At 46.5% G+C, this 15,997-nt stretch overlaps 1 protein-coding gene across 2 annotated transcripts in view; it reads right to left on the reverse strand.

The window, feature by feature from the left end:
• Nucleotides 1-15,997, reverse strand: part of LOC132399653 (myocyte-specific enhancer factor 2D homolog) — a 105,735-nt gene that overhangs the window by 46,985 nt on the left and 42,753 nt on the right. For both annotated transcript variants that reach the window (XM_059980274.1, XM_059980273.1), the window contains exons 2-3: nt 7,730-7,816; nt 5,038-5,212 (exon numbers count right to left, since the gene is read on the reverse strand). In XM_059980274.1, coding sequence (XP_059836257.1) covers nt 5,038-5,091 — 54 coding nt within the window. In that variant the 5' untranslated portion in view covers nt 5,092-5,212; nt 7,730-7,816. The remainder of the gene's footprint in view (nt 1-5,037; nt 5,213-7,729; nt 7,817-15,997) is intronic.

Here is a 15,997-nt window from a genome sequence, read left to right on the forward strand (position 1 = left end):
CAAGCTTCCATAGATGTGCGGTAGAAAGTGTGCTGACTGGCTGCATTACAACCTGGTATGGGAACACCAATGCCTTTGAGTGGGAAGTCCTACAAAAGGTACTGGATTCAGCCCTCTCAACTATTGAGCAAATCTACATAAAACTCTGCTGTAGGAAAATAGCATCCGTTATCAAAGATCCTCACCACCCAGGCCATGCTCTTTTCTCACTGCTGCCATCAAGTAGAAGGTACAAGAGCCTCAGGACTCACACCACCAGGTTCATGAACAGTTAACACCCCTCAGCCATCAGGCTCTTGAACAAAAGGGGTAACTACTCATTTTACTTCTCATGTTCCCACAACCGATGGTGTCACTTTAAGGACTCTTTATCTTGTTAGTTCATGGCCATTATTTATTGCTATCTATTTATATTTGTATTTGCACGGTTTGTTGTCCATTGATCCTATTTAATAGAAACATAGAAACCTATAAAACATACAGCACAAAGCTGTGGCGAACATGTCCCTACCTTAGAACTACATAGGCTTTACCCATAGTCCTCTTTCTAAGCTCCATGTACCCATCCAGGAGTCTCTTAAAAGACCCTATCGTTTCCTCCGCTGCCAGCAGCCCATTTCATGCATTCGCTACTTTCTGCATAAAAAACTTACCCCTGACATCTCCTCTGTATCTACTTCCAAGCACCTTAAAACTATGCCTCTTGTGCTAGCCAATTCAGCCCTGAGAAAAAGCCTCTGACTATCCACACGATCAAGGCCTCTCATTATCTTGTACAGCTCTATCAAGTCACCTCTCATCCACTGTTGTTCCAAGGAGAAAAGGCCGAGCTCACTCAACCTATTCTCATATGGCATGCTCACCAATCCAGGCAACATCCTTGTAAATCTCCTCTGCACCCATTCTATGGTTTCCACGTCCTTCCTATAGTGAGGTAACTAGAACTGAGCACAGTACTCCAAGTGCGGACTGACCAGGGTCCTATATAGCAGCAACATTACCTCTTGGCGCCTAAACTCAATCCCACAGTTGATGAAGGCCAATGCACCGTATGCCTTCTTAACCACACAGTCGACCTGTGTAGCAGCTTTGAGTAAAGAGCGAGTTTGTAAATCTAACAAGAGCAAAGGATATCGGGAATGGCGGTGGTGGTGTGTAACGGGAGGCGAGTGGGACAGGTGGCAAAGGAGTGCTGGGGTGGGAGGTGGTGCGGGGTGCAGACACACTCAGTCTCAAAATACATAAAAATTACTATTGTACTGTGAAAAAGTTTCAGGCACCCTAGCTATATGTGCTGTTCAGATCATCCCATCCAGGAAGGATGAGGTGGTTTTGAAAAGGGCAAGAAGAGGTTCACCAGGAAGCTGCCTGGATTACACAGTTTAAGAAAGGTTAGACACACGGATTACTTCCTCTGAAGGGGAGAGCTGAGAGAAGCGAGAGGCATGAGGAGCGTTTGATGGCTATGGGCCTGTACTCGCTGAAGTTCAGCAGAATGAGGGGAATTTCACTGAAACCTATCAAGTATTGTAAGACCTTGATAGAGTGGATGGGGAGAGCTGTTTCCTACAGTGGGAATCTAGGATCTGAGAGCACAGCCTCAGAATAGACGGTCACACCTCTGTGGAGGCCAAATTACTGAGTATATCTAAAGCAGGAGTTGATCTCTTCCTGATTACTAAGGATGTCAAAGGATACAGGAAGGAGGCAAGAGAATGGGGTTTTGAGGGATAATATTAGCCAAGGTGGAATGGTGACTCGATGGGCAAGTGGCCTAATTCTGCTGCTGTGTCTCATGGAATGGAAGGAAGCAGACATTATAGGTGAAGGGGACTGTTTGTGTGTTGTGGTGTTCGAAATTGTACTGAAAAAATACATCAGCTACTTTGAACCCAGCAAGCTCCCATGCCTGCTGAATGCAGAAATTAAAGATCACAAGGATAACATCCATGTCACCTTGTTCTGTGAACCAGTGTCCCAGGGATCGTTCACATCAGATGGCTAAATGGGTGTTGGTTTATCTGAGGTAGGACGGGTCTTTGATTATGATGACTACTGTACTGAGGCAGCAAGGTCTAGAAAGAGTTCATGGAGGGGAGGCTGGTTTCCATGATGTGCTGAGCTGTGTCCACAACTATCCATAGTTCCTTGCAGTCATGGGCAGAGCAAATGCCATTCCAAGCAATAATACAACCAGATTGGACACTTTCTACAATGAACATATAAACACTGATAAGATGCGACAGGGGCATGGATGCCAGATTTCTTTAGGAGGAATTTTTTAAGCCAGAGGGTGGTGAATCTGTGGGATTTACTGCCACAGATGGCTGTGGGGACCAAGTTGTTAGGTATGTTTAAAGCAGAGATTAATAGCTAAATTGGTAAGGGTGTCATAGGTTATGGGGAGCAGGCAGGGGATAATAATTGCCTAATTCTGCTCCTTATGGTCTGTGACAGATAAAACACTTTTGATGATTCAATCCTTCCCTAAAGCATCGGACTCAACCTTTATTCCACAGAAAGTACTGAGTGCACACAACCTTCTACTCAGAATGTCACCTGTGTCAATGTTGCCACTTCCCAAGGGAATTTAGTACTACAAGGGACAAATTGCTCAATGCCTTTGCGGGGAGTGAGAATAACTGTGGAGCTGTTACCAGGAGACGGCACAGGCATGCGGGTTGCTTGGCCTCCTCACTGCTATGTGATTCTAATAAAGTTCAGAACAAGCAAGGGGCCAACAAATCCCAACAAAGGCCTCCGGAATAAGAGCATCAAACTATCATTTACTGGGCAGGCAGCTGTTGCAATGTTGGCTCCGTACCCTGGCTGCTGTCAGCCTGTACGTGGGAATGTAACATCAAGCAGATATGTGTGATGGATGAATTCATGGCAAATCCTGTCCCCGTGCTAGGAGAGGCTGAGAGCAGGGCATAGATAAGCTTTACTTGTAACACTGCAGGAACTTAGTGGGTCAGGCAGCATTAATGGAGAGGAATAAGCAGTCAACATTTCAGGCCGAGACCCTTCATCAGGTTTGGAAAGGAAAGGGAAAGAAGGTGCGGGAGGGGGAGGAGTACAAGATTGCAGATAATAGGTGAGACCAAGTGAGGGGGATGAAGTATGAAGCTGGGAGAAGATAGGTGGATGAGGTGAAGGGTTGAAGGAGGAATCTGATAGGAGAGTGGACCATGGAAGAAAGGGGAGGAGGGTCACCAGAGGGAGGCAATGGGCAGGTGAGAAGAGAATGGGTAAGGGGGAGTCAGAATGGCAAATGGAAGGATGGAGAAAGGGGAGAGGGGAGAAATTATTGTAAGTTACAGAAATCGATGTTCATGCCCTCAGATTGGACGCTACCCAGAGGTATCGCTCGTCCAACCTGAGTGTGGCCTTGTCGTGACAGTAGAGCTGGCCATGGACTGACATGTCGGAGTGGGAATGGGAAGTCAAATTGAAAAAGGTGGGCATTAAGAAATCCCACCTTTTCCAGTGGATGGAGCATAAGTGCTCAATGAAGTGGTCCCCTAATCTAAATTGAGTCTCAGCAGGAGCACCGGATACAGTAGACGACCCCGACAAACTCGCAGGTGAAGCATCGCCTCACCTGGAAGGACTGTTTGCGGCCCAGAATGGTGGTGAGGGAGGAGGTGAAGGGGCACTTGCCCCAATTACAGGAATAAGCGTCAGGAGGGAGATCAGTGGGCAGGAGAGTCATGAAGAGAGCATGCACTGTGGAAAGTGGTGAGTTGGAGGTGGGGTGGGGGGTGGTTACTGTATTCCTATCCATACTGCGTCTGCCCCAGGACTGCGTAATGGGACCAGGCAGAGGGAGCTCCGTTTCTAAACTGTGCTATATGTATCGGAATGTAGTTAAAACATTATTCCGCAACTGACCCACACCTTGCTTACCTTAGATTGTGTTACAGAACTGTCTAGAGGGTGAAAAATATCGAATATTTGAGAGAATGCGGCGTGCATTGTGGCAGACTGATTACGTGATGAATCGAACAGGCCTCCTCCACGTGGGAGGACCCCTTTTTGCGCAGGGCTTTATCTCGGCAGGCCCAGTTCATTGCTCCTGCTTTGCGGCTCGTGTACTCGTGTACTGCAGCTACTGAGATTCGGTACAAACATTTAATCCTACTGACTGGTCGTCATTCATGTCCCATGCATGCATAATAGAGGGGGTAAGATACAGAGTAAAGCCCATGCTGTTCTCATTTAACAAGCCATTCAGCCTTTGCCTCTCTACTTTCCCCTGGTGATTCAACTTTGGTGTCGATCTATATACAGAAGAATCCCAACACTGCCTGGTGTGACAGAGAAGGTGGTGGAGAAAGGGCAAGTTTCTCTCCTTCAGTTGTGTTCTGATCTCCAGGCTTAGTAGATTTGAACTGCTGCCCTGTCGTTTTCCGGTTTGAAATATCTCATTAATTAAACAGTGATTGCTGTGTCCCTAATTAAGATTCTAAATTTAGCATTATAAAGGCACTGTGCATCACACTACTGCTATATATACACACAGTCTTGCCTGACTATGCAAATTTTTTCACTCCTCAATGGATTCTGCAGCTATTCACAAGCACATAAATAACAAACGCTGCTGTACGGCACACTTCCTGTTCTGCAGGGCTGGAGATAACCTGACTTGGGGTTAGAGGACTGTATGTGCGTGGGTGAGAGAGAGGAACGGGGCTTGTTTGGCTGTTGTTTTGTTGCTTGTTGTGGTTTGTTGCTCTGCCAAGCAGCGTGAGCATGCAATGTTGGTGCTGGAATGCCTGGCAACATTTGCGGGCTGCCTTTAGGTTGTGTTGGTTGTTAACGCAAACGACGCAGCTCACTGTATGTTTCAATGTAAACACAATAAATAAACTTGAATCCCTGCAGCTCTGGAGGGCCAATTCAGAGAACCGTCTGTGTGTGAGAGTATATATGCGTGCAGACTGCTGCGATGCCACCCCTAGATGAGCTGCTCGGAGACCAAAGCAGATGATGGTGAATAGACATACTGGGGTAAAGGCTGATCCGCTGAGTTACCTGCCGGTTGCGCTCATCCACGATGCGTGTGATCTGAATCTTTTTGCGCCCCATGCTTTCTGCTGGGGCCCCTGGAGAATGGTGGTCTGAATACTGTTCTTGTTCAAGTCTGCCGTCAAACTCCTTAGATCATTGCCGGCTCTCTGCTCTCCCGGGGGCAGTCTGATGCATAAACCTGCAAGGCAAAGCCATTCAGATTGACATTTCAGAACCTCACAAGTGATTCAGATCCCAGAATTACAACCACACTTGCAGCCGTACAGCATGGAACCCAGCCCTTCGACCCGACTCCTAAATACTGACCCAGATGCCCATCCAAGCTAACCCCACTTGCCCATATCCCTTTAATATTTTCCTATCCAAATCTATTTTAACTGTTGTTACTGTACCTACCTCAACCACTTCCTCTAGTACCTACCACCCTCTGTGTGGTAAAGTTGCCCTCAGGTCCCTCTTCAACCTCTCCCCTCTCACCTTAAACCCGTGCCCTCTAGCTATTAATTCACCAACGCTGAGGAAAAAGATAGAGTACGTTGACCCTATCTATGCATCCCCACCTCCCAGCCCCATGATTTTACACACCTTCAACTTCCCAAATAAATTGGCCAAGAGCTACACTGAACTGAACTTGGTCAGAGTTCCCAACAGTCCATGGTGCTTACGTTCCACAAGCAATTTCGACATACATTCTCTGTTCAAACCTAGTTGGCTAATCACCCGTGTCCGCACTGACATATCCCGTGTGTGCAGTAACATAACCCTCAATTCTCACAGTATTATCTCACTTTGATGAAGCCCTACCCCAAAGTCCTGTATGCACATCATAAGACATTGGAACAAATTAGGCCATTCTGCCCATCAAGCCTGTTCCGCCATTCAATCATGGTTGATTTATTATCACTCTCAACCACATTCTGCTGCCTTCTCCCTGTAGCATTTGAAACCCTGACTAAGTATACCCAACGACTTAGTCTCCATAGCCATTTGTGTCAATGAATTCTACAGATGCACTATCCTCTGGCTAAAGAAATTCCTCTCCATATATAACCATATAACAATTACAGCACGGAAACAGGCCACCTCGGCCTTTCTAGTCCGTGCCAAATGTTTACTCTCATCTAGTCCTACTGGCCCGCACTCAGCCCATAACCCTCCATTCCTTTCCTGTCCATATACCTATCCAATTTTACTTTAAATGACAATTCCGAACCTGTCTCTACCACTTCTACTGGAAGCTCATTCCACAGAGCTACCACTCTCTGAGTAAAGAAATTCCCTCTCGTGTTACCCCTAAACTTTTGCCCCCAACTCTCAACTCATATCCTCTTATTTGAATCTCCCCTACTCTCAATGGAAAAAGCCTATCCACATCAACTCTATCTATCCCCCTCATAATTTTAAATACCTCTATCAAGTCCCCCCTCAACCTTCTACGCCCCAAAGAATAAAGACCTAACTTGTTCAATCTTTCCCTGTAACTTAGGTGCTGAAATCCAGGTAACATTCTCGTAAATCTTCTCTGTATTCTATTTATTTGATATCTTTCCTGTAATTTGGTGACCAGAACTGTACACAATACTCCAAATTCGGCCTTACCAATGCCTTGTATAATTTTAACATTACATCCCATCTCCTATACTCAATGCTCTGATTTATAAAGGCCAGCATACCAAAAGCTTTCTTCACCACCCTATCCACATGAGATTCCACCTTCAGGGAACTATGCACCATTATTCCTAGATCACTCTGTTCTACTGCATTCTTCAATGCCCTACCATTTACCATGTATGTCCTATTTGGATTATTCCTACCAAAATGTAGCACCTTACACTTATCAGCATTAAACTTCATCTGCCATCGTTCAGCCCACTCTTCTAACTGGCCTAAATCTCTCTGCAAGCTTTGAAAGCCTACTTCATTATCCACAATGCCATCTACCTTACTACTGCGTACTTACTAATCCAATTTACCACCGCATCATCCAGATCATTAATGTAAATGACAAACAACATTGGACCCAGTACAGATCCCTGAGGCACACCACTAGTCACCGGCCTCCAACCTGACAAACAGTTATCCACCAATACTCTCTGGCATCTCCCATCCAGCCACAGTTGAATCCATTTTACTACTTCAATATTAATACCTAACGATTGAGCCTTCCTAACTAACCTTCCATGCAGAACCTTGTCAAAGGCCTTACTGAAGTCCATATAGACAACATCCACTCTCATCTCTGTTCTAAATGGATGTCCTTCTATTCTGAGGCTATGCCCTCTAGCCCTAGACTCCCCCAATGCAGTTAACAACCTCTCCGTCAACTCTATCTCGGCCTTTCAATTTAGGAGTTTCTGTGCTGCTGTTTGATGAGCAGCCCAATCCCCATTCCAAATACTTACTCACTCCATCAGCTGCAGGACTGAGGGATAAGGCCCTTCACTGAGACAGCACAGCCACTGACACAGTCAGCTCTAACGATAGAGCCTTCAGCAGACAACTAGCACCTCACTATCTCCTTATCCCAAATACACAACCAGCCAACCCCAGGTAAGGGTTACGAGTTAGAACAGATCAATGACTCAGGAGAGCCACAGAGTGGGATGTTAAAGACTGGGAGGCTTCTCCACAGGCACCAGAGAATCAGGCAAATGCCCACTGCAGAACCTCACGTATAGACACAGATATTACGAACCATTCACGTTTCCAGAAAGTCAAAGCGATGAAGTCCAGGACCATGGGAATGGAAACAACGTTCAGCTCGTTGAAAATCACAGACAACCTGTAACACAAAGAGATTCACCTTCACCGGAGAGCTCCAGATTGAAACAGACTGTGACAGTCTAGGGATTTCCACTGTGTCTAATCTGTAATATCCCTGTCCTGGAGTGTGTGATGGGATGGCATGGAGGGAGCTCCACTTTGTGTCTGACTCTGGGAGTGTGTGGTGGAACGCTGTGGAGGGATACACTAAGACCCTATGGTGCTCAGCAGATCCACAGATGGCCAGAGCACTCAGAGCTCAAGGGCATGCAGCTGATGCCCACATTGTGTGCCCTCTAAGCCTCTGAACACACACACACTGGACAGGCTGAAAAGGAATGTCCTCATCTCACCAGACAGCGACAATCCCTCTCCATCAGGTGCCCGAAGAGCTGGAGCGTGGGACTGAAGTCTGACCAGTTGACAAGTACCCCTTCAACACTATTACAGAACCAGCTATAGGATTGGATTCCACCCACCCACCCCCACCAATGTCTCCCCATGACCATGTGGGTTTCCCTCAAGTGCTCCAGTCTCCTCCCACATTCCAAAGATGTACCATTTAGGGTTAGTGAGTTGTGGACATGCCAGAACCATCGCGACACTTGCAAGGTGCCCCAGCACAAAGTTCCTTATTTTGATTTGATGCAAACAACACATTTTGCTGAATGGTCCAACGTACATGTGACAATAAAGCTAATCTCAATATCTTTTATACATAAGAACAAGTTGCAGTCTCACACATCCCAATTTTGGGACATGGACTTGAGCAGGCTCTAGAAATGGTAGGAAACTTGGCACGCTGCACCTGTTGCTTGGGAGTACTCCGTACAGAACTCTGCAGCCCAAGGTCCCACTAAGAGAGGTCAGGCTTCTCCGGATCAAAGGCAGAACAGCCACAGTGTATCTGGACAGTAACTGTGGGCAAGGAAGTAAAAGGTGTGCAGAAAGGAGGTTTCACTTCCATGCTGTGTGGAATGGCTGAGGGGGCTTTCCAAACTATGCATTGGCTCTTGAGGAAGGTTTTGGGTAAACAATTCTAGCCCGAGAAAATCAGGAGCATCTCATACGTGCATTCCCTCAATACCCAGTGATGTGGTTCTCCCTCTAGCACCCAAGACATCCCAAGGTCCATCCAACGTGACGGCACCTCTCTTCCACCAGTTGGATGGGTCACTGACTGTGGGTAAGCCCAAGAAGTCCCGATAAAAAGGCTGACAATTCCCTCAGATCATCATAGTTGATGCCTGCCACCAGAAACATTCTAAAGGTTGTGCACCGATGGAAGAATGTATTTGTTACTGTAGGAATGCTTTACAGATATCTCTGCAGTGTCCAAAGTCTGAGTCACCACTCAGGGACAGATACACAGAAATAACTGACCAACAAAAAGACTGCATCAGGAGCAGAGACCAGTGCGGACAGCTTCACTCACCTCAACGCTGAACTGATTCACAACATACAGTACTATGCAAAAATCATAGGCAAATGAACATACAGTAGCTAGAGTGGCTAAGACTTTTGCACAGTACTGTAGTAATTTTATGCATAGCACTGTACCGCTGCCACACAAAAAAAAAATCATGAAATATGAGAGTGCTGATAAACCTGAATCTGATACGGGTCTCTACTGTGGACTGAGAATGGGAAGACAGCAGAGAGAGGGGAATCATAGTTGGAAAAAGGGGAAGAGAGAGGAGAAGGAACAGGAAGTATCAGAGAGACATTCTGTAATGAACAATAAACCAATTGCTTGGAATCAAATGATCTCAGGGCTGGGTGTGTCTGCACCAGTGCTAGCCCCTACCCGACACTCCTTCATTGCCACCTGTCCCACACCCCCCGCCCACCCGGCGGTGCTCCACCCTCGACACTGCCAACATCCTTTGCTCTAGCCAGATTCACAAACTTGTTCTCCACTCCATCTTGACAAATACAGTACTGTGCAAAAGTTTTAGGAACCCTAGCTACAAATATGTGCTTAAGACTTCTGCCCAGTACTGTATGGATTCACTTTCAAGGACTCTACCACTCGTGTTATTTATTTACTTATTTATCATTTTTTGTCTCTTGCACATTGATTGTGGGTAGTTTTTCACTGATTTTATTGTATTTCTTTGTTCCACTGTGAACGCCTGCAAGGAAATTAATCTCAGGGTACTATATGGTGACACATACATACTTTGATGATAACTGTACCTTGACTTTGAAATTTGAGACCCAGTGCTGCCTTCTGCCCAAAAGATACCCACCAGCTTCTTCCGGATATTGGCGAGACCAAAGTGGCAGCTACTTTTTTAATATGGCAGTCACCACCCTAGTTTAGGATTTGGAACAGATTTGCCCCCTCCCTAGGCAAGTGGTAACTTTTGCCTCCAGCTCCTGTCAGCCTGCCAACCAGGCTTCCTGGTGAAGACTTAGGTGTGTGCTTATCTCTGGCAATGAGCCCACTTGCAACTGGCCCTCCTGGTGTCTGGAACAGCCGAACCGTGTGGTTAGAAAGGCCTACAGGCGACTCCGATGGATAGGTCATGGCATTTGGACACCTAATTCATGTCTCCCCAAACAGATCCATTACTCCCAGTTGAAGGAATGTCAGTGAGCCCCTCGTGGGCAAAGGAAACACTTCAAAGATAAACATCACAATCAGTCTGGAGAAATTCAACAATACACCTAAAATCTAGGAAGGCATTATACTCAATAGATGTACCTAGAGGAAATCTTTGCAAGAGGTACCTGCGCTACCTGACAGCGAACTCTGCTATGTCACAGAGAACAAGTTGGCAGCTGCAAAAGGAGAGAATGAACAACCAAAGGATCCAATGACTAACCAGAGCCCACACTGCACCAGAATATGTGGATCCCAGACCGGCCTCTACAGACAATCCCTTAGGAGAGTACCAGGCTCGACTCAAATGATGGCACTACTACTAAGCACTCACACATCCTCCATGATTTGGTGGGATGTGTAACTCCAAGAAGCGCATTTGCAGAGGGGCAAACTCACCCACATGCATCAGAGGAGACAATGGAAATGGCTCCATACAAATGGAGCACCAGTGACCAGGAATAAGGCACTCATGAGCCACATCCGCCACAACAAATAGACGTACATTGGACACAGGAAAAGAAACAAGGACCAAGTCAAACCATGTATAGAGGAGGCCCTCTGTTGTTGGGATCGACCATGGATGCTGCTTGTGTTCAATACACAAGCCAGTGGTACAATATGCAGGGGAAGATGTTGCCCATGCAGTAGGCTGCTCTTCACCTTGCATCTGCTGAATCCAAAGGAGTAAGAGATGCAGTTCGTCACCAGCGACATTGCAGGAGCTGTCAAGTAAGCATTGAACTCATGTAGGATTGCTTTATGGATGCCAGCACTGGACTTCTCCTCTGCGTTTATTCCCGAAGCCTTCCCCATGAGTGTGTACAGCTGCAAGGCAGTGGAGGTTTGATATCAGAATTTTCCTTTTCCTAGATGAGCTGTCAACTGTAGCTGATGAGCCCCACTTGTTCAAAGCAACTGGTTTTAAGGCTTCAGTAACCCACCTTTGCCCCTTCTCCAGTCAGTAGAAACTGTTCCACTGGGCTTAGTAGCTAGGCCACACGTCATGGCCAGGCATGGTTGTCAGAGGCTATTTGAGATGCATACCAGTGGAAACATTTAATAGGCAGTTTAAGTTTATCGCCACTACCACCCCTTGCAGCTATGAAAACTTACTTGTGATGTTGGTCAGAGAAGCGACAGGCAATCAACACTTGAGTTATATGTACAAGGTGGACCAGGTCCCAGATTAGATGGGTGTTATACTAAATGGACTAGTCCAGGGCTGTGTAGGAACAGCCAGGATAGATCACGTGGGCCAGTACAGAGCCCAAGCCGAGGTCCTGTAAACTTATACAGATGAGGGATCCCCCCTCCATACTGTATAGCCTTTTTCTCCTTGTGAGCACTGCCTGACTTGATCAGTAACTCCATTACCGAAGACTAGTGGTCTTCCACAGGAGTCTGTGTTGGGACCATTTCTTTTCCCATTACGTCAGTGATTTGGATGTTGGAATTGATAGCTGTGTAGTCAAATTTGCAGACAATATGAAGATAGTGGAGGGGTAGGTACTTTTGAGGAAGGAGAGAGGTCACAGAAGGACATAAAACAGATTAGGAGAATGAGCAATGAAGTGGTAGATGGAATACAGTATTGGGAAGTGCACGGTCATGCAATTTGGTAGAAGAAATAGAAGGGTAGTCTATTTTCTAAATGGAGAAAAAAATTCAAAAGTCTGAGGTGCAGAGGGACTTGGGAGTCCTCGTGCAGGATTACTAAATGGTCAATTTGTAGGTTGAGTCAGTGGTGAGGAAGGCACATGTGATGTTAGCATTCACTTCCAGAGGACTAGGATATAAAAACAAAGATGTAAAGCTGAGGATTTATAAAGCACTGCTGAGGCCTCACTTGGAGTATTGTGAACAGTTTTGGGCCCCTCTTACTTAAGTGGGTTCAAAGGAGGTTCATGAAAATAATACTAGGATTAAAAGTCTTGTCACATGAGGAGCATTTGATGCCACTGGACCTCTACTCAATTAAGAAGAATGAGGGGTAACCTTATTGAAACCTACCGAATGGTGAAAGGCTTCGATAGAGTGGATGTGGAGAGGATGCTTCCTATGGTGGGGGGAAGTCTAAGACCAGAGGGCATAACCTCAGAATAAAAGGATATCCTTTTAGAACTGAGGTGAGGAGGAATTACTTAGCCAGCAAGTTCACTGCCACAGGTAGTTGTGGAGGCCAGGTTATTGGGTATATTTAAGGCAGAGGTTGGTAAATTATTGATTAGTCTGGCATGAAGGGATACAGGAAGAAGGCAGGAGACTGGGGCTGAGAAGAGAAGCTGATAGATATTTCAGGGTGGATGCTGCAAGACCCTGATCCTCACTACCACTGCTGCTACATCAACAATGATGAAATGGCATTGCAGACTTGATGGGCCAAAGGGCCTAATTCTGCTCCTGTATCTTATCATCTTATGGCCTTAAGACATAGGAGCAGGATTGGTCATTTTGGACTATTGAGTCTTATACATCATTCAATCATTGAACACAGAACATAACAGCACATTACATGCCCTAACTCACTCAACCTATCTCCACTTAAATCATGTCTGATTTATTATCCCTCTCAACACCATTCTGCTTTTGTTAGGAAACTGCCCTGCTCCACAAGAGAGGCATCAATCAATCACTGAACTTCTCCCCATAACCAATACATCCTCTCAAACCCCAGGACATCAACGAAAACCCTCTGGATCCATGATGTGTGGTTCGAAATCATACAGCTCCCCAGGGGAAGAAGGCGAGGCGTGGTCCCAAGGTCTAGATCCACAAACTCACTTACATGCCTCAGCACCTGGTGTGGCCTCCAATTCTCGAAACATCTACTACAGGGTCATAACCTTGTGGCTCAACTGAAGAGACACTGTAAACTGTGTACCCTTTCCTTGAGGCACAAGGGATTCTGCAGATGCTGGAAATTTTGAGTAATGCACAAACTACTGGTGGAACTCAGCAGGTCAGGCAGCATCTATGGAGGGGAATAATCAGTTGATGTTTTGAGCTGAGACCCTAAGGCAGCGGGGGAGGTGGAGGAGTACAAGATAGTAAGTGATGGGTGAGAGGGGAAAGTGGGTGGTTGGAGGAGGGGGAATGAAATAAGGAGAAATGATAGGTGGAGGCCGAAGGTGGAGGAATCTGATAGGAGAGGACATAGGACCATGGGAGAAAGGGAAGGAGGAAAAGCAAAGTAAGGTGATAGGCAGGTGAGCGCCATTTTGTACTCCTTCCTCTCTGCACATCATCTTATTTTGGCTTCTGCCACTTTCCTTTCCAATCCTGATGAAGGGTCTTGGCTTGAAAAGTTGACTGTATTTCTCATCACAGATGCTGCCTGGCCCATTGAGTTCCTCCATCGCTTTGTTCCAGGCGTTCTGTTTCAAACCCCCTTTTCTGAGCTGCACTCCTCTTGCCCTGGGCTGCGTGGAGGGAGCCTTCTTCTACAACTTAATTTATATTTTACCTACCTTGGAGTTGCTGGTGTCTCAGGAAGGTGGGTGGCCCTCCAGAAAGCACTGGGAGTCAGAAAGCGGATAGATATTTCAGAGTGGATGCTGCAGACCCTGATCCTCACTACCAGGGCTGCTACATCAACAATCTGCATCAGCCTTTCTCACTGGTGGACAGGCAGAGACAGCTGGTGACAGGAACCGAGTCCACCCTTCCTCTGTAAGGCAGTTGCGACCCAAGGATCTAATTACGCTCATTAAAGCAGCACACAGCGTAGAATCACAATCCTCCCACTGTTGAGGATTCATTTCCATCCCCGTCGAGTCCAACCAGACCCACAGTTCACGATTCAAGATTGTTTAATGTCATTTCAAGTACACAAGTGTAAAGGAGAACAAAATGATTGTTCCTCCAGATCCAACACAGCACAAAAAAATACAATAAGATAAAGTACGCAATAATAAGAAAAAAAACACAACAAATATAAATACAGAAAATACCTTATTATCTACATTGATTCCATGTCTATAAGGTTGATGGTAGGTACACAAGGTGGATAAAGTAGTGGTGGTTAGTGGTTGTTGAGGGATACAATAGTAGGTGGAGGTGTTGATTAGCCTTACAGCTTGGACAGGCGCTCCTGGTGTGAATGCTATGCAGCCTCTTCCCTGATGGAGGTAGGGCAAGCAATCCATGAGGTGGGTGGGATCCTTCACATTACTGGCCCTTCATAACTCAGCTACCGTGTAGTGATGGGGAGGGACAAAGCTGTTGAGATGCTTCTCGTGGGGGGGAGGTGGGGGAGTGTGCTCAGGCACACTTAACGAAGCCTGACGAACACAGCGCCCTACACCTACTAACATCATTTACAGACTTGCAGGCATTGCTCCCCCCAGAGATCTGAAGACACACTACAACAAAAATTGAAAAAGGTAAACAGAAGTCGGATCCACGGCACCCACTATCTCATCATGTGACAGTTTCCATCCGCCTAAAATCAAGGGAACCGCACGGAACACCACCCCCACCCCCCGCCCAAACATACAGGATTGACCTCTAGCAACAAACAGAAGCCAGAACTCTACCAAACAATACAGTGCAAGACCCCACAGAAATGCTGCCAGACCCCGGGGGCACTGCTTGTCGGACGGAAGTGGTGCACTCTCAACAGAGCGAGAGCAGGAGTTTGTAGGATGGGAGACAATATGGTGAAGTGGGGTTTAAAGACCAGTGAATCCTGTGAGTGTGGCAAAAGGGTGCAGAACATTGAACACGTTCTGCACAACTGCCCACTCTCACCTGATTTTGCTGACACTGACCAGCTCAACATCAACCAAACAACACTAGAGTGGCTGGCTGTCTGGTGTGACAAGCTATGATGATGACTGTGCTGTTCAAGCGATATTTCCCTTAGCCTAAGGGTGAGGATCAGGCAACAGGAGTGAATGAGTGACTGCAGTAAGCGAGCCGAGAAAGGGTGATGGGCGAGGCGGGCCAGTGGGTGAAGGTGCTGCCTCACAGCGCCCGTGACATTCCTGTGCCTTTACACATCTCTGCATGGGTCTCCTTCGGGTACAAGAGATGCTTAAGAATGTGCACAGAGTGGCAGGATATGAACCACATGCAGACAGAGGGGATAGATGTCATTAGCTCAATACAACAGTGCAGGTTGAAAGCAACATTCCTCCATGGTTCTAGTTTTTTCCCATAGTCTAAAGATGTTTGCTCTGGTGGATTAATGGGCCCTGTTATGTAAAGGAATGGAAGAATGTGAGGGGAATTGTTTGAAATGATGGGAGGGGGTATAATCAGTATAGGATTAATACAAAGGGTACGATGGTTGGCACACAAGTCGGGAGAATATACACCAGTCATCGAGGGGTCAGCAGTGGAAAGGGTGCACAGCTCAGAGGATCTAAATTGGGCCCAACATACTGATGCAATTTCAAATGAAGGCACACCTAATATTTCATTAGGAGTCTGAGGAGATTTAGTACATCACCAAAAACTAGTAAATTCTATGGGCCTATTATGGTGAGCAATCTGATTGGTTGCATCACCATCTGGAAAAAGCTGCAGAGGGTTGTAAACTCTGCCACCTCCATCATGGGCACTCACCTCCCCACCATCAAGAACATC

This window comes from Hypanus sabinus, chromosome 9 (genome assembly GCF_030144855.1).
Source record: "Hypanus sabinus isolate sHypSab1 chromosome 9, sHypSab1.hap1, whole genome shotgun sequence".
NCBI classification, from domain to species: domain Eukaryota; kingdom Metazoa; phylum Chordata; class Chondrichthyes; order Myliobatiformes; family Dasyatidae; genus Hypanus; species Hypanus sabinus.